Source organism: Sorex araneus, chromosome 2 (assembly GCF_027595985.1).
Source record: "Sorex araneus isolate mSorAra2 chromosome 2, mSorAra2.pri, whole genome shotgun sequence".
Lineage (NCBI taxonomy): Eukaryota > Metazoa > Chordata > Mammalia > Eulipotyphla > Soricidae > Sorex > Sorex araneus.
The window spans coordinates 324,183,628-324,206,334 of record NC_073303.1 but is presented as its reverse complement, the minus strand read 5'-3'; the positions used below and the strand labels follow the sequence as shown (position 1 = coordinate 324,206,334).

The following is a 22,707-nucleotide window of genomic DNA, read 5'->3' as shown; positions in this document are numbered from 1 at the left end:
GTGGTTATTTAAGGAGTAGCCATTGATTTTGGCAGGTAGAATCCAAAACACTTCAGTCTTTGGTATTTCTTTCCCCACACTCTGCTGGTAGCAAAATATATACAGTAGCTATTTGGTTTTTCTTGGATACATTTACATAGCTTTTCCATATTCAGTTTCTTTATCTTATAGGAGAGAACTATAACGACTAATCAGTGAAGTGACAAAATATTGTGCTTGACTTACAATGTTGCAATTTCTGGCAGATATTTCTCTGGACTTAGTTACTAAAATACTAAAATACAGAAATCTAAAACTGCGGCTGCTAGTGCGGCCTCTCGACCTCATATCTCTTCATTCTCAGCAATGGAAAACAAATTATCAAATGCTTTCTTTTCAGCAGGTTGACTTTAGGGGGGAGGAACTCCAAATCAATGATAGTGAGTTTTTTGTTGAAATATTGAATGTAATCAAAGGAAAGTGAAAGTAAAGTGAAATTTACCAGTTACACATGCGGAGTGGAGGTCTGGGGAGGTGGGGGTGCGGGGTGGAGCTATACTGTGATTCTTGATGGTGGAATATGTGCACTGGTGAAGGGATGGGTGTTCGAGCATTGTATAACTGAGACTTAAACCTGAAAGCTTTGTACCTTTCCACATGGTGAATCAATAAAAGAATAAATTAATTAAAAAAAATATATTGTGCTTGAAACAGTGCTCATAGTTTGTATTAAATGCTAATAAATAATAGCAGTTTATATTGTTTATTGTTAGTTGTTGCCAGTGATTGTCTTTTTGCATCTTTTCTTGAATTACTATTTAAGATTCAACACCTGGAGCCAGGGAATATGGCTTTGTAGTAAAGTGTGTGATTCACATACATGAGACGTGAGACCTGGGTTTGATCCTGCACTACCAAAAACCCCAGATTCTCAAACCATTTAGATTTCTGCATTTATGTTCTAATTGGTTTCACTATTTGTAGTTTCGCCTTAATCTAGTTAGGTTTAATGCTGTCTTTGAAAGGTTTCTTTTTTTCCCCTTTTAATCATTATATTCTCTTTTTCTCTCCCACCAAGTCATATTTTTTTTTTTGGGGGGGGGTGGGGTCACACCCGGCGATGCACAGGGGTTACTCCTGGCTTTGCACTTAAGAATTACTCCTGGCAGTGCTTGAGGGACTATATGGAATGCTGGGAATCGAACCCGGGTTGGCCATGTGCAAGGCAAATGCTCTACCCGATGTACTACTGCTCCAGACCCCCACCAAGTCATTTTTTATTGAAAATAAAACCACTAAATTCTTTTCAGTATTTTACTCATATCAGTAAAGTTGTTACTAGTATTTGTGTGTAACTCTTTTTAGGAGCTTAATTGTGATGCTATTTATATACTGTAAAATTTACCCTTTATTACACAATTCACTTTTTTATCAGTTATTAAGGAGTTGTACAGCATCATATGGTTTAGTTTAAACCATTTCCATCGATGCTAAAAGATCATGTTTGGGGCTGGAGTGATAGCACAGTGGGTAGGGCGTTTGCCTTGCATGTGACCGACCCTCGTTCCATTCCCAGCATCCCATATGGTCCCCTGAGCACCGTCAGGGATAATTACATTTTATAGCTTCGTTTGTAATTATATCAAATTGAGTATCTGGTCCTCTTAGAGGTTTCTATTAAAAACTTTTTTTTCTTTTTCATATAGCCTATGTTGTTTCTGGTTTTTGGTTACACCTGGTGGTGGTTAGGTTTTACTCCTGAATCTGTCTATGCTCAGGAGACTCCTGGCAGAACTCAGGGTACCATACACAGTGTCAGGGATCAAACCCAGGTCTGGGGCATGCAAGGCAAGTATTTTTACCTCTGTATGTCCCAGTGTTTACTGATACCTAAACAGTTTAGAGTATATATTACAGTAGATCTGGATTCCACCTGAGAGTTACCATTGTTGATAGATTTTCTTGATATTTTTTACTAAAATACCAGTGGCTTACCTTTGGTGTTTGTCGAACCATTGCATTTTTCATTTTCCGTTTTAGTCTGGAGAGCTCAATGGGTTGCCATTTTTCATTCCCAGCACTCTAGAGCACCACTAGGTGTGGCCTCCCAAAAGACAAAATCTGCTCCTCCCCCCATCCCTTTCCTCCCCCCCCATCTGTTTTTTTTATCTTGTTTTATTCAGGTTACCTATACATGTATAGATTAGTCAGCAGTCATTAGTTATTCTTATATTCTGCTCCAACACCAGGAGTCAGTAGTCTCTCTTCCTGACAGACTGAAATGTGTGCATTGGGAAGTACATTTAACATTTAGGCATTTTTCACTTCTGCTCAGGCATTTGCTTTTGCGTAGCCTCCTAGTTAATTTAGGGATGTCTGCATAGAGAGTTAGTGCCATTCTAGATTTTCTCCTTTTACATATAATCTCCCAGACGGTGGAAGGATATGGGGTGGAGACTGGTTCCTCTTCCCCTCTTGTTCATTCACATGTCTTTCCCTGTCAGCCAAGGATGTAGAACTGTCTAAGGAACCCTCGTCCCTACTCATTTTTATAGTTTCTCTGGTCTGGGATACAACTCAGTGGTAGAGCACTTGCCTTGCGTGTGTGAGACCCTGATTTAGAAACCTAATAAAGGAAATAACAAAGCCCAGTGTAAGCTCTTATATTTTTGTCCACCAGGCATTGCTCACTTGCTCACCACAACATAAGGTTAATAAAACTATGCATTTTGTTTTCTTCCATTTCCTATTAGGTTGGTTATTTTTATCAATAGTGTGGTTGGGCTTGGGGTTTTGACCTTCTATACCAAATCATGTCAACACCTTTTCATACTAAAGATTCTGACTTTCGTTGCCTGTCTACCTTTATAGCACTTAGTGCAAACCAACTACCAGCTAGGAATGGACATGATTCCAGGTAGGAGTGCTACCCTTAGTTCAACAATTTTTCTTGAATGAAATGTTTCTCAGTTTGTTATGTTCAGTTTATATAGTCCTGAAATGATGGTTGGATTGGGAGAGAAGTTGTCAGTGTCTTGTACTCCACAATAGAAAGGTGTCTTCAGGTGAGGGACAGGTGTTAAAACATTGTATGACTGAAGCCCAATCATGAACAGCTTTATAACTTTATCTTATGGTGATTCAGTTAAAAACAAAAGACGGATTAATGCAATTAATCCATGATTTGGGGATATCAGCCCCATGCCATGTGGAACAGAATAAAATCTGACAAAGTAGAAAGTGTTTTCCTTCCCTGCCTCTAATTTGGGGGAGCTGGGTTTGGACTACACCCACTGATACTCGAGGCTTACTTCTGGCTCTGTATTCAGGGGACCATAACTGGTGAATTGATCTGGATGGAGTCAGTTGTGGGCAGGATAAGCTCCTTCACCCTTGTACCTCTGGCCCTCCCCCTAAAACATTTTAATGTGTCAAGTAAGACAAGTTGAGTGTTATTTTTAAAATCCAAGCAAAGGGAGCCAGAGAGATAGTACAGTGGGTAAGACTCTTGGCTTGGATGTGGCTGACTCAGGGTCAATTGGCACATGTTATGATCCCCTAAGTTGCGCCAGGAGTGACCCCACTGAGTGCAGAACTAGGAGTAAGCCCTGAGCACCATCACGTGTGGCCCAAAAACCAACCAAACAAATCCATGCAAAGGAATGGGGTAGAAGGAAGTTGGCAATTCTGAGACAGAATTAAAGAGCCCAACTATCTGAAGTAGCATGGGCTGCTCTGAGAGAACAGATACAGGAAAAGGAACAGGGTGTCTGAATGTTTGGTTTGTACTTCTTGAATTGGCTTGGCTATTGGAATGTCTCAAGTAGATACAGTTTTAATAGGCAGCTAGATTTGAGCTAAAAACTCAAAATGAAATGAAATTGAAAATGTATGAGTTTTTGGGAAAGTAGGATGTAGGTATGGTGGTGTCACCCAGAGACAAGAGTGACAGAGTACATCTTGAAGAATTACAGTGTTTTAGAAGTTGAGATATGTGTAGCAAGAAAGACAGGAGAGGATCAGGAGAGGTTACATATGGAGGAATGTCTAACCTCTAAGCTAGAGGTTAATAGGAAAGTAATTTTGTCAGCTAAAGACACCTAACAATAATAGTGGTTAAAGTAATTTCAGTAGAATTGTGGAAATAATACAGTAGTAGATTTGAAGAAAGATAGTAGAAATTTCGTTTTATATAAATATTACTCAAAAGTTAAATGGTGTGGGGCTGGAGCGATAGCACAGCGAGTAGGGCGTTTGCCTTGTATGCGGCCGACCCAGGTTCGATTCCCAGCATCCCATATGGTCCCCTGGCCACTGCCAGGAGTATTTCCTGAGTGTAGAGCCAGGTGTGACCCAAAAAGCAAAAAAAAAAAAAAGTTAAATGGTGTATTTGTGAAAATATATCTGACTTGATGTCACTTTTTTTTGGTTTGAGTTTATAAATGAAAAATTTTGATACTTATTCTCCCTAGGAATTTTGTATCTTTCTAAAGCTGCCATTAAATATATAGTAGCCTGAAAATCTTCATAAAAGTCTGGTTTCTTTGTTTTGTTTTGGGCTCCTGGTGATGTTCAGAGCTTATTATTAGCCCTGTGCCCAGAGTTCACTCCTAGTAGTGCTGGGAATCCATATATAGTGTCGTGGATCAGCTACATGCAAGGCAAGCATCTTATACCTTAAACTGTCTGGCCTCAAAACAAAAAATCAAACAATGGGGGGGGGGGAGAATAAATACAAACCAAAATGCCAACTTTTTGACTTATTAAAGTAATATATTAACTGTTATCAGTTTCTGTTTAATTATGTGTTATATTTTCAAGATCATGTATTTGGGTAGTGGCCAAAAGCTCTTCTGAGGCAATACACATAGTGAGTGTTATAATCAGGTTTGATGATTTTTTGAGCGGGTTGACATTAGAATCTCTTGTTAGTAATTTTCTGCATATTTGAATATTAGATATTAGATTATTAATTTGCATTTTAAGAGGAGAAGGAAGGGCCATAATTTCAATTCCAAGTGTCTTTTTCTCACAACATTAGAAGTTAGAAAAGCAGAATAGAATAAAGAAGGCATGATCATATTATGAGCACAAATTTCTGTGATGCATTGGAGGGAGACAACCTGGGGGAGCCCCTTACCTGGTAGTCCTGGTAGTCCTCAGGGCTTACTCCTGACAGTGCTCAGGGGACCATAAGGGATGCTATGGATTGAACCCAGGTCAGCTGCATGCAAGACAAGTGCCCTACTCAACTGTGCTATCTCTTCAAACCCTGTAATGCATATTTTTATATTGTCTTTTTTTAGGACAGTCTCCCTTGTCCCAAGTGCTACCTTAAAACCAGCCTCTAACTTCTGCTTTTTGCCCTTATTAGACATTAGTATATAATTTTTTGGTTCTGTTTTCTATGTCTAAGTCTGTGGTTTTATATTTTATATATATATTTATTTTTTGCTTTTTGGGTCACACCCAGCGATGATCAGGGGTCACTCCTGGCTTAGCACTCAGGAATTACCCCTGGCCGTGCTCAGGGAACCATATGGGGTGCTGGGAATCGAACCCGGGTCGGCCATGTGCAAGGCAAACGCCCTACCCGCTGTGCTATCACTCCAGCCCCTACATTTTATATTTCTTCTGTGAGCCATTTTCCTACTAAAATGCATGCTTTCTAAAAAAAATTTTTCCTAACCCTTTTGTAGGCTTTGGGTTAAGCACACTCAGTCCAGTACTGCTACACGTGGTCCTGGGGTTCTTCTCTCTCTCTCTCTCTCTCTCTCTCGCTCTCGCTCTCTCTCACTCGCTCTCTCTCTCACGCGCTCTCTCTCTCTCAACCTTATTTTTTAATGTTATAAAAATGACTACGGGAACTGGAGAGATAGTATAGCAGGTAGGACATTTGCCTTGCATGTGGCAATCCCCCAGGTTCAATGTCCAGCATCGTATGTGGTCCTGTGAGTGGTGTGACATCAGTACAAAATAATGAATACTGTGTTTTTCTGTTTGGGGACCACAGCCAGCAGTGTTCAGGACTGATTCCAGCCTCTATATTAAGGGATTAGCACTGGTGGGAATCAGGGGACCAGATGAGGTGCCCAAATGGTGTGGGGCTGGAGCGATAGGTCAGCCATGTGCAAGGCAGGCATGTCACCCACTATACTCTCTCTCTGGCCTGAATATTTTGTAGTTCCTCAAGAGTCCCCTCTTGAAATTTTATTTATGTGTCAATCCCATTTTTCTCTCCTTTCACATATTCTTGATTTATTTATAAATTCTGTTTTTAAAAATAAATTTATTTTTTGTATCCAGAGTAATAGTGGGTAGTGTGCTTATACCTTGTATGTTACTGTGACCCGAGTTCCATCCCTAACACCCCTTTCAGTCTCCCCAAGCCCACCAGAAGTGATCCTTAACATAGAGCCAAGAGGTTAGTCCTAATACTTCCAGGCGTTATCATAAAACCAAAAAAACAAAAACGAATGTTTTTAAGCTCCTGCCTTTCTTCTTTTAGTTTCCATCTTGGGATGAAAGCTAGTATCTTCTGCAAACTGAATCTGCTTCTAATTTGCTTTAGTGAATCTCTACAAATATGGTATTTTTTTTTAATTATCACTTTCAAAAACTTCTTTTTATTTCTCTTGATAAGGTAATGTGGCTTTAGTTGTTAGTAGCCAGGATGTTTTCCGTAAAGAAGTCTAGAAATCAGTTTAAATATTGCTGTGTTTATGAGTATTGATTTATAAGAATGGACTTTAAAGTAGGATAGGCTAGTGTCTCTCAGCATCTTTCCCAGCTGCGGTCTGACCTTGTGACCTTCTGACCTTGTTTCCTTCTCGTGCCCCTTCTAAGAGAATCTTCTGAGGGCCCACAGGGCACCTTATGGCCTCTGGATGAGAAATGCTAGTGTAAACTATAAGGGAGAATATTTTACTTGATTGGATGCATGATAGTAAGATAACACAGTCTATGTTTATTTAATCCAGACTCTCTTTTTGTTCATATATATTTACAGTTTTTCATTGGGAACAAAATCAGTATTGTATTGAGATACAGGATTGTGTTATCCAAATTATTTTGTTATAGTGTTAAAATTTCTGTATAGGGGCCAGAAATATAGCTTAGGTGGTAGAACACATGCATTGCATATGCATGCTCCTGAGTTCAGTCCCCAGTACTGCCTGCCAGGTGTGACACTCCGTGTACCACTGGTCTCACTCTGATAGCAAGAACTGCTGGGGTAATTCTGATGACCCTTGAACCCTGAAACCATCAGGTTTACTGGGAATGGCCCAGGTTCCCCATGTTGCCCCTATAAAAATTCTAGTTATATGTCAAGAGAGATAGTATAAAACATACTAAGGTAATTGCTTTGCCTAGGTCTGCAACTCTGGGGAGTGATGGGAGGGAACCTGGGGACACTGGTGCTGGGAAATGTACACAGGTGGAGGAATGGGTGTTGGAATACTGTATGACTGAAATTCAATCATGAATAGCTTTAAAAGTATCTGTCTCACAGTGATTCAGTAAAAAGGTTTAAAAAACAAAGTCCCCACACACATATGGTCACCACCCGGGGTCATTCCTGAGCACAAAGCCAGTTGTAGCCCATAATCACTTTGAGTATGGCCCCAGTTACCCCTGACCCTAATCTGCTTAGAAGTAGGGGAATAAAAAACAAGTTAGAAAAAAAGGTTGAAATTGGGCTTTTAGTATATTGAATACAGTAAGTTTATCATTGTACTCTATTTTTCTGTTATGTTTGAGAAAGTCCTTCATTGCTTAAATAATAAAGTAGTAACTTTGTTAATATTTGATTTTTTTATAGAGTAAAGACAAGATTGCATCTTATAGCAAAACTCCAAAAATTGATCGAAGTGATGTGGGGAAGGAAATGAAAGAGAAATCATCCATGAAACGTAAACTTCCTTTTACCATTAGCCCATCAAGAAATGAAGAACGAGATTCAGACACAGGTAGAATAATTACAGATTATGGTAAAATGTTATTCTTTTACTGAGATTTTCTGTTCATGTCATTCTTCTTACCATAGTTTATAGGGTAATGTTTTTGTTTTGTGTTTCTTGCAAATCTAAACACTTTCAGAACTTTTATTTTTGTGGAAACTTACCAGTGATGAAAGTTTTCTCAGTGATAGTCTAAGACGTGGAAAATTAAAGGAAAATCAAGATTTTATAGACACATTAATGAGCCCACCAAAGAAAAGAAAGCTTGGGGACTCTAAAATCAGAAGTGAATTATAAACATCTCCCAAAAAGTTTGAGACTTAACTGCCTACCCCAATTCATAGTACATTTTTCTTCAAACCTCTTAAAAATGGTCCTGACATCAGTCTCAGTTATTCATAATAAATTGGAACCTTTACCACTGTCTTAATTAAAGTTACTAGCCCTGAGCTTATCATTCCTTGAAACTAATAAACACTGGTTATGTATTTAACAGTTCTTTTATACCTTGCTGAAATATAATTAATGAACTATTCTTAAGATGTTTGAGTTTCACTCAGAAAGTTAATGTTCCATTTTGAGTTTATTGACAAGAGGTTATAATTATATACTAATATTTTTGGAGTCATCTTAGTCACAATATGGAAGTGTTCTTGACTGGAATCTTTGAAAATAAAGGTTTCTGAGATGGCTGGGATTAATATAACTTTAGAAAATATTTGATTTTCATTATTGATTTTAGGTAGGCCTCTCTTTGTGTATTTTATTATCTCCCTTAGCTTGAACTAAATATTGCTTTTTCGTTTGGGGCCATACTTAAAAGTACTCAGGAGCTATTTCTGGGCCAATGCTCAGAAGATCATAAGTGATGCTGAGAATCCGAACCAGGGTCGCTGTGGACACAGTCACATGCAATCAAGTGGTTCACTTACTATATTATCCAACTCTTGGACCCTAAACATTGTTCTTAAAAACACTCATGGCACTTTTATTTATTTTTCTTTTGGATGGGGAAGAGGGGTTCCCCACAAACAGTACTTAGAAGGCTCAGGGATCTTTTCTGGCGTTTCTTGACCAACTAGATTAATGGTTTAATGCCTGAGTGTTCTGCATGCTGGGAATTACCAAAGCCATACCTCACCTATGTGCTGGAGGACCTCCAGGGCTGCACCTGGCAGTTCTTAGGTAACCATGTGGTGTCAGGGACTGAACTAGCCTTGCACATGGACAAACCTGATTTGATCCCTGGCACCACATATGTTCCCCAGAGCACCTCCATGTGTGTCCCCCCCAAAAAATGAAAATAATTGCTTTCTTTTTTATTTTAAAAATTTTATGCTGTGGCCAGGGAGGTAGCTTGGGGGTCAGGAACATATGCATTGCATTCTCAGGGATCTCAGTTCCGTTTTATACTGCAAGACTTCCTGAGCATTGCCAGGTACAGCTCTGCATGCCCTCTAATCACTGTGAGTGCGGTTCTGGTGGCCTCAGCACCATGGCCCTAAGCAGCAGTTCCTAAGTTCTGTCATTGAAGCATCTGGCCTTGTTGGACTAGGATCACTGGGAGTGACCCCAGGGCCTCCCTCCAAAAGAAATCACATGCTTTTTTCATTTTAAAATGCACTTTTTTCCCCTAGAGATTGAGATTTTTCTTTTCCTCCCTGAAGCATCTTTTTCCTTATTACTCAGCAATGTTTTCTAGCTGTTTTTGGTCACTAAGTGGAGAAATAAGGTGATATTTATGTGTTTATAGGTATATCTTTAAGGTTTAATTTCACTCATGTTAACTTTTCTCCTTGGCATTTATTTCCTTTGCTAGTCATTTTTAAAAGTAATTACACAGGCTTTGTTCACCAATGGTAGTTATACTCATTTGCTAGTAAATAAATTGAAGGAGTCTAGACAAATTCAGAGACATTACATTGTTAGAAATAAAGTTGCAATATGATAAACTTCAGAGGAGAACTTTTGTTATTCCAGTGAATTGTTTCTTAGTTCAAACAAAATAATAATTTTAATGTTACTTTGTAATAGGTATATCTTGGGCAGTGAATAAATACTATCTAATTCATATTTTGTTAATTTGATTATATACTTTCCCCATCTCCAGTTTTTCCATGATGTGAATTTAGTGCGGTGTTGTACTCTTTAGGGCTGAAGCGATAGCACAGCGGCAGGGCGTTTGTCTTGCATGCGGCTGACCCGGGTTTGATTCCTCCGCCCCTCTCTGAGAGCCTGGCAAGCTACCGAGAGTATTTAGCTCGCACGGCAGAGCCTGACAAGCTACCTGTGGCATATTCAATATGCCAAAAACAATAACAATAAGTCTCAAAATGGAGACATTACTGGTGCCCGCTCGAGCAAATCGGTGAGCAACGGGATGACAGTGACAGTGACATTTTACTCTTTAAGACTTTTATTTTAAAATCTTTTTTTTGGAGGGCTGGAACAGTAGTACAGTGGGTAGGGCATTTGCATGTGGCCCACCCAGGTTTTATCCCTGGTATCCCGTATGTTCCCCTGAGTACTGCCAGGAGTAATTCTGGAGTGCAGAGCCAAGTATAACTTCTGAGCATTGCCAGTTATGGCCCAAAAACAAAGTCTCTCTCTCTCTCTTTTTTTTTTTTTAGGAAAGGCTATAACTTCTTACAAAGAGTATATGCTCTTACTAAGTATTAGATTGATTGAAACATAAACATTTATATTTTTTGTAGACTAAATTGATAAGCTTTATTAAATAGTATATAAGACCTTACAGTTTGTACATGTGCACATACAAACATATATGTATGCACACAAAGCGTTAAGAACTTCATTTCTGGGTTTGGAGTTATAGTATAGTGGGTAGAGTGTTTGTTTGCACATGTCTGACATGGCTTCTGTCCCCGACACCACATATGTCCCTCAAGCCTACCAGGAGAGCTCCCTGAACTCAGAGCCAGGAGTAATTCCTGAACAGTACCAGGTGTGGGACCCTTTCCCCCCTCCAAAAAAAAAAAGGAAAAGAAAAACCTCAGTCCCAAAGTAAAATGTCATATTTGCAGTTTAAGTACCTATTTTTATGATTAAAATATTTCCATATAAAAGGTAATTATATCCCCACTGACAAAATAATCAAATAGTATTTGACAAACTCTTGACCTGAGAATACAAAACATTATCGGGGGTAAGGGGGAGCCAGACTAGAGGTAATATAGGGACAGCAGGGGAGGGTTGTGTGAGATAATAAAAGGTAATTAGAGCAATAAAGCCCTTGTCCTACACTAATTTCATCTGTAGGTATACTGTATTTTAATTTGCTGAAAGTATAGTAAAGCTATAGAAAGAGAAATTATTTACAACATATATAGCAATCTTTGTTTTGTACTTAAGCTTGTTTTTTGTTTTTCTTTTTCCTTTTGGGCCACACTCAGCTATGCTAGGGGTTACTCCTGGCTCTGCACTCAGGAATTACTTCTGGCTGTGTTTGGGGGACCATGTGGGATGCTGGGAATCAAACCCGGGTCAGCCACATGCAAGACAAATACCCTGCCTTCTGTACATCACTTTGGCCCCCAGCATTTCTTAAAAGACAAACACAGATGGAAAACATTACAGAAGTCATGAACAAATCATTTAGGACACAGCATTTTAGTTAACAAATACATGAAAAAATGTTAATACTAATAATGAAAGAAATTGAATTTGGCACTTAGAAGAGCAAAGATGGCTTTGACCTACAATACAATCATTGGTTTAATTGGTCTAAGTCAGAGGTCCTCAAACTTCCTTAACCTAATGCTCCCTTTGCAGAAAATAAAAATAAAATAAAAATTCCAAGCATACTCTTGGAAATTTCCCTTTAAGCAATGCCCCAGTTGCACCTGAGGCTCCTGCCGTGCACCTCCCTCGGCCGTCATTCTACTGGTAGCTAGTGGTGATCATCCACTGTAGAAAACACCGGTTATGGGAATACCTTTCTAATGGTGAGCAGAATGGCATAATTCCCAAAACCAAAAGCTCCTTGACATTTGACTTTGGGGGGAAATTTATATAAAATAATTGTTGATGAGAACAAAAATTGCCTTCAAGGTGCTTAACTCAGTTTTGTAATAGAAAGACCAAAAAATTTTTAGAAAGCGTTTTAGTGTTCAGTGATAAAACATTTGTAAAATTATGGTGAGTGCAATGAAAAAATGTTTACCTTTAAAAGTAACAGTGTAGGGGGCTGGAGCGATGGTACAGTGGATAGAGCATTTGCCTTGCATGCAGCTGACCTGTGTTCGATCCCCGACATCTTACGTGGTCCCCCAGCATCGCCAGGAGTAATTCCTGAGTGCAGAACCAAGAGTAACCCCGAAGCATCGCTGGGTGTGACCCAAATAGCAAAATAATAATAATAAAATAAAATAACATTGTAGGAAAACATAAAGTATAGAAAGATGTTCATAGTAAAGTGAAAAAGGGGTTATGAAACTTTGAACTGCTTCACTGTACCAAGTCATATTTTATATATATTTTTGTATTTATATGTTTTATACATGTGAAAAAGCTAGACTCATAAAAACATTAAAATATAAAGAACTTTCATTTTAAAATTATTAAAATGAAGTATAAATGTAGTGGATTGTGAGTGCAACAGAATGTAAATATTATAAAAGTAGATACAGTAAATAAAGAATAAAAGATAGTAATTCAGGAAAAACTTTACATTTTGGCCTGAAACCATCCATACCCAAAAGAAATCAGGATTAAGTCCTGAGTACTGCCTTGAGGTATGGCCCCAGCTGCCCCTCCCACCAAAAAAAGACTGTCTTATCAGAAACTGCCTATATACTTTATCTCATGAAATGTTGAGACTAATATACATAGCACCTCATTAAAGCTATAGAAGCATAAAAGCAGATACTTCTTTTCTAGGAGACAAACTTTCTTACACTTCATCAGTGTAATAATTTCTAGAAGACAAATTATTTCTTCCACAAAATCGACTTGTTTTGTCATTTATTTTTAGCTTTTGCTTTTTATTTTTCCTAGTCTTTTTCTTTTTTAATTTTTTTTATTATTGAATCACTGTGAGCTACACTTAAAACTTTCATGTTTATTTTCCTAGTCTTATCTTGAACTTGTGATAAGGATAAATTATTGTAAGTGTAGTAAAGATAAATGATGTTTTTGTTGTTTGACTTTGGAGGCTAATAGGCCAGTGTCCAGTTACTTATTCAGTGCTCACTTCCAATGATTAAATAACTTTTTTTTTTTTATGTTTTGGGATCACACCTGCCTGTGTTCAGAGGCTACTTCTGCCGCTCTGCTTGGGGCTCATGTAATATCAAGGACTGAACCAAAACCTTTGCACTCAACCCATTGAGCTCGCTCTCTAGCCCTTGAGTATTTTTTCAGTAAATCTCTATTCCTTTGTCTCCAAGGGTACTTGTGATAGTCTTAACTTTGAAGAATTGTTACCATTAAGTAATATAAAATCAGTTTGTTATTCATTAGTTAAATAAAATAGAAGACCAACGTTGACTAGTCAATAGGCATGCTTTTAAATGTCATAAACTAGGCATAGGCAGGTAGTTTAGATTTAGTATAACTGTTGAGTAATGCCATCTGGACTCTTTTCCATGTCTCTGCTCTGTCACTCTTAATTCATACGCTAATATCCTTAAGTAGTTTGCTTCATAGTCAAAACAGAGTCATCTGCTGCTTTCTGGGCAGGATGTAGAAGAAGGACAAACAACAGAAGTATTTTAACAGAAAAAATTTGCCTATTACTGATTAAACAACCTCCATAAGAATTTATATCAATGTCTTATTGGTTTAATTCTTTTTACTGCAGGGGAATAGAAAATGAATACCTTTAGCTAGCCATATTGCCATCCTAAATGAAAACGAAGTAATGCTGGTAGAAGAGAAAGAGTAATTCTGTGGACACTTAAAATAACTTGCTGTATACAAAGTTTTGCTCTTACAGCCTAGTTCTCCCTCTCAGAGAATCTGGCAAGGTACTGAGAGCATCCTGCCTGCATGGCAGAGTCTGGCAAGCTCTCTGTGGCATATTCGATATGCCAAATACAGTAACAATGATGGGTCTCATTCCCTTTACCCTGAAAGAGCCTCCAATGCGGAACTGCTGGAAGAACGAGTAAAGAGAGGCTGCTAAAATCTCAGGGCTAGGACGAATGGAGATGTTAGCAAATCAATGAGCAACAGGATGACAGTGATACAGTGATACAAAGTGTTGTATCCAAGGAAAAGCATAATCCTTTGACAGCTATCTTGAAGCTACATATAAGAATCATTTTATTATGAGTGTTGCCAGTTAAGAACATCTTGGAGTATTGTAGTTTTTATTAGTCCCTACGCTTTCTGCAAAGTATTCTCAGGAGCCTTTCATACAGTAATATTTCTCCAAAATAATAAATTGTTACAAAATTTCCAATAGTCTGTTCTTCAACTAAAATAACATTGGGGTATTTTATTTGGTTTTCCTTGGCTTTTCTTTTTTGTTTTTAGGTTTATTAGACTATATATTTCTGTAGAGGAAAACCAGTAGTACTTCATTCTTGCAGTTTGTTGAAATAAGTAGAATAATGTGTTTTTCATTTAAAAAATGAAATGTCAGCATAGTTTGCTTTTTTTACCCCCCTTCCATTTTGACTTTTGTAAGTAATACGATATGAGAAAATCTAGGTAGGTACTACTCCTACAATCCGTAATGGCAGTTGTGGGTATATTCAAAGTAAATCAATAATTTTTGATAGCCAGTTTTACCAGTTCTGAGACTTCTGATAACTTTTAAGTATTTACCTTAATAGGACTCAGGAGATTTTGAGAGTGGCAGATTTTGTTCTGAAATTAAGTTTTGTGGAGTTCATGCCCAATTCAGTCAGCTTAATTAATGGCTGAATAAATAGCGGTACTCCAACATTTAAAATAAATAAAAATTTTGGTGGCTGAGGGAAATAAAAGGTAACAATTTTTTGCTAAATAAGGATCATCTTTTTGTTGATTTTGTTGTTTGTGGGTCATACCTAGCAGTGCTCAGGGCTTACCTTCTGGCTCTGAGATATGAGTGGGTTTTAAGGAATCAAGCTGGTTGGACTGCATGTAAGACAGGCTCTTTAACAAAACTGTACTATCTTTCCTGTCCTTTTCGATGATTTTAATTATTATAGATTCACTCCCATTCTTCTACTGTGATATTGTATTAAAAATTTTCAACTGTATAATACTACATTTTTAAAATAATTTAATTATTTTGTAACAAATCAGAAACAAAAACCAAAGTTTAAAATTTGGTTTGTATTTTATTATTATTTTGATTTGAGTGCCATGCCCCTCTATCTTCACAGCTTACTCCTGTCTTTGTGCTCAGGGATTACTCTTGTACTCAGGTATTGTGATATACTAGAGTATGTGATGCTGGAGATTGAACTGGGGTAGGCATTGTAGAAGCAGGTGCCACTTAACAAACTACTATCTATTGCCCCTAAAGTAAGATTTTAAATATATTGCTTGTTTGACTTTGCAATAGAAAATATCAAGGAAAGGGGTGGAACAATAGCACAGCGGGTAGGGTATAACCCCTGTGCATTGCTGGGTGTGACCCAAAAAGCAAAAAAAGAAAATATCAAGGAAAGAAATTGCTTCACTTTGCACTTAGTACCTTGCCAGAAAAACTTATTGGTAGCAGTAATCACATAGTCTAGTCTCAGTATAGCATAGAACGTAGAAATGCTCGAGCAAAGGTACAGAATATAAGAACTTTTCGTTTTTTAGATACTAATTAAATTTTTGTACATTCTGATGCCCTAAATAAGAATATTCTTACTTGAGTAAAAGCCAAATGTCTGTAGAGTCAAGGTGGATTGATTACTTCTATTGGAAGATTTTAGATAACCTTCCTTATTGTAATGATTCTAATTCAATGTTCAGTTTATCCGTTTTCCTTTAAATGGTTACAGTATGATTTGTTGATACAGTTATGATAACCGCTTTTTGCTTCCTGGATGTAAACTATTTTTAATTTTTCATAAAAGATCAAAGATTCCCTTTTAAGTTAGCCTCTTACCACAAAAACACATATTTTCAAATGCTATGATTTAAGTATTTCCTAGCATCTATCTTAACTTGTGAATGATGTTTATAATAAAGATCCTAGAAAAGAACTATGTCGAATTGAGAATATGAATACCCAAAATATTGTTATAATTTAAAGTGTTTATTCAAATAATATCAGCTTTGGCAATATTGCCGGCAGTTACTTCTTTGTATTCCTGTTTCTCTGTAACAAATTCTTCAACATAATTTCTTTTCTTTTTTTTGTTTTTTTGATCACACCTAGTGGTGCTCAGGGCCCACTCCTTTCGCCATCCTGGGGAATGGAACCTAGAGCTCCCACACACAAAGCACACACACCAATTATTTGAGTTCTCCGTGCTGGTATTTCATGTTAGCTGAAAAACTTCAATTTGACTCAGACTACTTTTTTAAGAGGTCTTTAGTAGGGATTGTTATAGTAATTCATATAATTTGAAATGTGTATGATCTGTAGAAAGATTTTTTAAGTCTGCAGGCTAATGTGTTAGTAATTTTGGCACATGAAACAAAAATGGCGATTCAAGTATGTTTTCAATTTTTCTACAGGTAAAATTCAAACAAGAAGAGTAGTAGAGTACAGCATTTTTTTACCATTTTTCTGATTAAAAAAAAAAGGCTCAAAGGAGACGTTTTAATAAACAGCATCAGTACGATTAACTTTTTCAACTTTCATAGTCCTATTGAAGAAACTGAAATCTTAGTATTGGCCAAACCTGTGTTTAACTTTACTTTTGGCTAATCTTTTGGAAAAACAAGGATATATCATTGACCTATTAGTGCTCTCTTAAGAAATGTTGGTTTGTTGAATTCTGCATTTCCCTTCGTGTGCTTTTTTCTTTTCTCCTGTCTCTTCTCATTCTGTAGATTCAGATCCAGGACATACAAGTGAAAATTGGGGGGAGAGACTTATATCTTCTTACAGGACATACTCAGGTAATCAGATCATCAGGTGCTCCTCTGTAGTCAGTGGTTTCTGCTGCATTAACTATTATTGTGCTATGAATAACTTCTTTACATACAGCATATGAATATCTTTGTAATAAGTGAAGTACATAAGTGACGTCAAGTTTTCTAGATTTTGTTTTAGATATCCAGCGTGTTATTATCAGCATATGCTATATGTGAATTTTATAAGCAAGACTTATAAATATCACTGGGATATAATACAGCACAAAGTGGGGGACACTAGTCTCATAGAAAATAGTCTCAATTTCAGCTTCTGCAATTTGTGCAGTGCAGCAACTATTAGGAGACAATACCAAAGTACTTTAGTCTCTTTTTCTATATACCTTTCTTAAGGCGTTATACCAAATGTATTGATTTCAATATATATTGTTAACTAACTCTTTGGTCATGCAATTTTTTTTTTTTTTTTTTTTTTGAGCAGGGGTCAAGTCCTGTGGTGGTCAGGTCTTGCTTCTGACTCGTACTTGGGGATCACTCCTGGTGAGGCTTGGAGGACCGTTTGAGGTGCCGGGTATCAAGCCCAGGTTGGCTGAATGCAAGGCAATCACTCTACCCATTGTACTGTTGTCTTCAGCCCTGTGCACTGTTTTTCCTAAAAACACGCATTTGAAAATTCTACAGTTGAAGTCTTTGTTGACTTTGCTGTTCATGTTTAATTTAAAAGTAAAGTGAGAGCTAGGTGCATAGCTCAATTTGTAGATAGCTCAATTTGTAGATCTCATTCTTAGCTTGTGCACAGCCCTGAGTTCAACCTCTAGCCTAACATGGCCCACTGGGCACCATTAGGTATTTCCCTGATGGCCCTGGAGAACCACACAACTAGGACAAGCACTGCTGGGACGGACCTTTTTGGGAAAATGCAATACCAAATTACCTGGGGAAAATGACCTCATCATTTCTTGAGTTAGAAGCTATATGTTCATCCATAGCACCAGTTTAATTAAGCTTCATTGCTCCAGCTGGTAGCATACAAGAGAATGTATACAGATACTGTCATTTGAATGAAGCATAAACATTCTCTTTGTGAAAACTATTAGGTTTCACTTACGGCTGTTTTTATCATAGAACTTTTTTAATGAAAATATTTTTTAGTCTTGGATATCCATAATAGGTGTTTGTCCAGTTTTTGCATATTATTTTTAACTGAAAAAAACTGAAATAAACCTGCTTTGATAAACATTCTTGTTGATTTTGTTTTGGGGGCACACCTGGCAATGCTCAGGGGTTACTCCTGGCTCTGTGCTCAGGAATCACTTCCGGCAGTGTACTGGGACCCTATGGGACGCTGGGAATCAAACCCCCCTCAGCCACTTGTAAGACAAGCGCCCTCCATTGTACAGTCTCTGTATCCCCACACCTTTCATTTTTAAATTCATGGGGTGGGAAGGGAGAATGCTGAACAAGTAATTGTTTTTGAAATTATGCTGAAAGCTATTGGAACCTTCAAAGTTTGAGGGTTGGAGGCAGGGGATGTTTATAATGAGCATTAAAATGTAAAAGACATGAAGTTACTATGAGGTTAGGTGTATATTTCTAAAATGGAACCTATAAATGCCAAATACCTGGAAGAGTTGCTTGTGATGAAGACATCAGTGATATGAGTATTATTGCCAGTAATTGAAAGATAGGAGCACCTACTATGGGAGATTTGTATAGATATTTTAGAATCTTAGAGTAATAACTTCTTCCCCCTCTGAATTAAAATATACACATTCCAAAGTTGATTGATGTAATGTTAATCTGTATTTGAATGGTAGCTCTGTTGTTTTGTTCCTTTGACAGAGTAACTATTTTATGGGAAAATGAGGTTTTTTTTATGTTTTTGAGATACTGATGGGGTTATGAAACAGTTCTCAATTAAATAGTTGTCTATTTTTTTTTTACCATTAAGATCTTACCATATTGAGCTTTTTGTTTATTCTGACAAAACTTAAAAAAGAGAGCATTAATTTTCAATATAAGAGTGAGGTACTCTACATTTTTGAAGATCCTCTGAACCCTTAATAATTTTATTTTTGACAAGCTCATTAATGGGTGGCTTTGTGGAATTTTGTCTATATTAGACTATGCTGTGTGCGAACGTGTATTCCTATGCTTAATTTTTCAATTCTGACTCACTATTTGAACACATACATGCTAAGTAAAATTTAAAAGTATCTGACTTTTCCAAATACATATGATCATTATTAATAGATCAAACAAAACAAGTTTGTCATAGGATAGATACCAAAATAGTCTCTTGAATGCCTTAAACTTGAAAAAAGCTCACTTTGGGACATGTTAAATATTTACAAAATAATTTTAAATGTTATATTATCTCTAACCTAGTTTTTCTATTCCTGTTGTTTTTCATACCTACTTTTCTGTCTCCTAAGTCACGAATTCAGAAAAAGGGATTCAATGGAAAAAGAGTTCATATTGAATACTAGTATCAAATTTAATTTTTGCAGAATTTTGGAGTACATGCAGTTTGTTCTTTTGGAAATAGTGCTTCCCAGACAGTGCTTGGGGACCACCAGTGACACACAGACAGTGATGCTGGGGGAGGTTGCATGTGGTGCCAGAGATCGAATCAAGGTCTCACATGAAAGCTCTAGTCCTTTTAGCTGTCTCACCAACTCAGTTTGTGTTTTCTTTCCCAAAATGGATCATTACACCTTTAAACATTTGGCAGTATGGAATTCTAAGTAGTTCACAAGTACCTCACTTTTTCTAAAAACTGCATTCATCACATATAAGCACATTCTCTAAAAAATACTGTTTAAAATGAAATTTAAAACCAAAAATTCAGTTGTAGTTTTGCAGATGAGAAAATAAAAGAAAAATGTTGGGAGAAAATACTGCATTTTGTGGGGGCCACACTTGATGGTGGTCAGAGGTTCCTTGGTGCTTGGGAAATTGCAGTCCCTGGAATCCAGCCTAGCCCTCCCACACAAAAGATATGTACTTAGCCCAGTGAGCTGTTACTCCTCCTGCCCTGGAAATTATTTTTAAGAATATGGTCTTTTTCTTTATTTACTTCAGTTACTTGATTTTACTTATGATACCTCTTCTATTTTCTTTAAAATTTGCATGTGTAGATACTTAAATTTTAGGCAAGAAGTAGATTTTAAAATGTCAGTCAGTTGGAAAACTATTCCTACAGTAACAATTGTATTTTTTCATTAAATAATAAAAAACTAAGCCATACATAAGACATTTGAAAGAAAAATGTGTTAGGAAAAAATAGTTTTCCAAAACACATGTGTGGGGCCTTATTGTAAATTTAGCAATTAACCAAATTAAGTACTGTTGGAGTAGGATTTATACTAAATTAGGGCATTAATGATAATATGAAATGAAAATTAAAAGGTAAAAATAGAGCTACTGATAGACTGGATTAAATATTTAAAAACAATTTTTTGTTATGTAAAATCAAGTGTAAACAAAGGGAACCTTTTGAAAACTCTAGAATTTTGAGGAATTTTTGAAAAACGGTTTGATTAGAACCTCTAATTTTTTAGCATCCAAATTAGCTCATCCGAATTAAATGATTATGTTGCAAGAATTACTAACTTTGATTCTTAGGCCTGAAATGAAAATATTTTTAGCAGTTTCAGTTTTGTTAATTTCTTGAGTTTTCTTGAGTAATGAATGCTTATCTTGTAATGTAGCTTCTGGCCATGTTGCCTGACTTAAAAAAAAACAACCCTCTATTAATAAGTATTTTCTTGTTCATTCATTTTTACTATATTTTGCATTTATTTTTTTAAAAAATTTTTTGGTAGACTCCATGTTTGGATCAGTAAGTTCCAGCTGATTTTTCTTTTTTAAGGGTTTCTCAAGAAATAGATAACCTACTGTTCATTGGCAGATCCTCTCCATTGTTTTATGCGTAGCCACTTGAATTAACCAGAAAAATTCTAAAGAATCCTGTTTCAGTTTGGCTTCTGGAAATCAGTTCCGTCTGTATGTTCTGGCACTGAATGGGGAATGCTGACTGATTTGCCAGAGGATTTCTCCTATAGCTAGTTGGAGAACTGCCTTTATGATACATCTATTTCTTTGAAAAGTCCTTAAACATTTTTGGATACTTGCAGGAACTTTGGATATTTGCAGGAACTTGGTTAGCTCTGCCCTCCCTGTCCTTATCTTCCCCACACAGAGTCTTTAATTTGCTCACTTTTAATGTTGATTAATACTGTTCAATTCTTAGCTATGCTGTGACAAGTGATGCTGAGGTTTTTCAGTAGTTGCTGTGTAATGAGATCTTAAGTACTTAGTCCTTAGAAGATTATACAAATCATTAATGGAGTTGGGGAAGTGATTTGAAAGAATTATGACATTATGACAAAGGCTTAGTACTATTTAAGAAACAGTAATTAAGAATGTATTTACATATGACATAATTATAGTAATGAAAGAAGATTCAATGTTTTAATACCAGAACTGCCTGAAATAATATTAAAGAATGGAGTGAGGGGTACAGTATAGTGGCTAAGGCTGTACTTAACTATACTGGCTTGCAGATCCAGGTTCAGTTCCCAGCACTACATACAGTCCGAGTACTGCCCTGAGCCATGCCAACTGTGACCCAAAAAAGAAGTATTGAAATTAAATTTTTGGTAGGGCCAATAAATCCAGTGTTATTTTCTAAAGACAATAAAAAATATTTTTTCACAGCATTCAGAAAGAAAAATGCTTTCATATTATAATAAAGTCCAGTGCTCTTTTGTCTGTCTATTCACATATATCTCATATACATCCGTAGCATTTCTTGTAAACATTTATTTTGTTTTTGAGTATTTGTTTCAGATTCTCAAATATTTATTAATAATTTCAGAAAAGGAAGGTCCAGAAAAGAAGAAGACAAAGAAAGAAACTGGAAATAAGAAGTCCACACCAGTTAGCATTCTTTTTGGTTATCCACTGTCAGAGCGAAAGCAAATGGCACTTCTTATGCAGATGACAGCAAGAGATAACAGTCCAGGTAAAACTTAGTTGAGATCACGTATATTTTTCTTCTCAAATGATTGTAAACTTGATTTAATATTTTTTTAAATGTTTATTAGTAAATCACTGTGGGGTACATTACAAACTTATGAACTTTCATGTTTGTATTTGGTTTGCATCCCTCTACCAGTGCCCATTCTCCTTCACCAGTTTTCCCAGTATCCCTCCCACCACCCTACCCTGCCTCTGTGGCAGGACATTCCCTTTTGTTCTCTCTCCTGTTGGATGTTGTAGTTTGCAATAGAGGTATTGAGTGGCCATCATGTTCAGTCCACTTTTGGTACGTTAATAATTCACTCCTTTAATTTTTGTCCTTTTTAAAATTAAGTTAGAATTTCTTTAAAAGGGTATATTTTATATTTATGTAACAAGTATTTTCTTTCTTTTTCTTTCCTAAGCTATATTTAACTAAGTTGTGGCTTAGTTTTTCATAATACAGTTGTTGTACGCATTTAACATTCCAACACCAGTCCTACCACCAGTGTGACATTCCGTCCAACATTGTTCCCAGTTTCTCCCCCCACACACACCCCCCAGCGTGCTCCCTTACTAGGTTCTAAATCATTTTATATTGCTTGTTAGAACAAAAATGGCAAATGAAATTAATAAGAAATAGTGCAATAAAAGAAAATTTGTGAAAATTGTTACGTCTCACAATGTGGTTATTAAAGTCAGTGTTTACTGAGCTGCTTTTTGCTAGTTGAGCCTTTTGTGTTTTTTGTTG

General features: G+C 36.7%; 1 protein-coding gene across 2 annotated transcripts in view; it reads left to right on the top strand.

Moving 5' to 3' along the window:
- The window catches only part of ANKRD12 (ankyrin repeat domain 12), a 114,539-nt gene that overhangs the window by 22,797 nt on the left and 69,035 nt on the right, over positions 1-22,707 (top strand). Inside the window, exons 3-5 of one of the 2 annotated variants that reach the window (XM_055127427.1) lie at positions 7,802-7,949; positions 16,890-16,958; positions 21,814-21,960. In XM_055127427.1, the coding sequence (XP_054983402.1) occupies positions 7,802-7,949; positions 16,890-16,958; positions 21,814-21,960 (364 nt within the window). The remainder of the gene's footprint in view (positions 1-7,801; positions 7,950-16,889; positions 16,959-21,813; positions 21,961-22,707) is intronic. The other variant, XM_055127428.1, reaches the window with a different exon arrangement.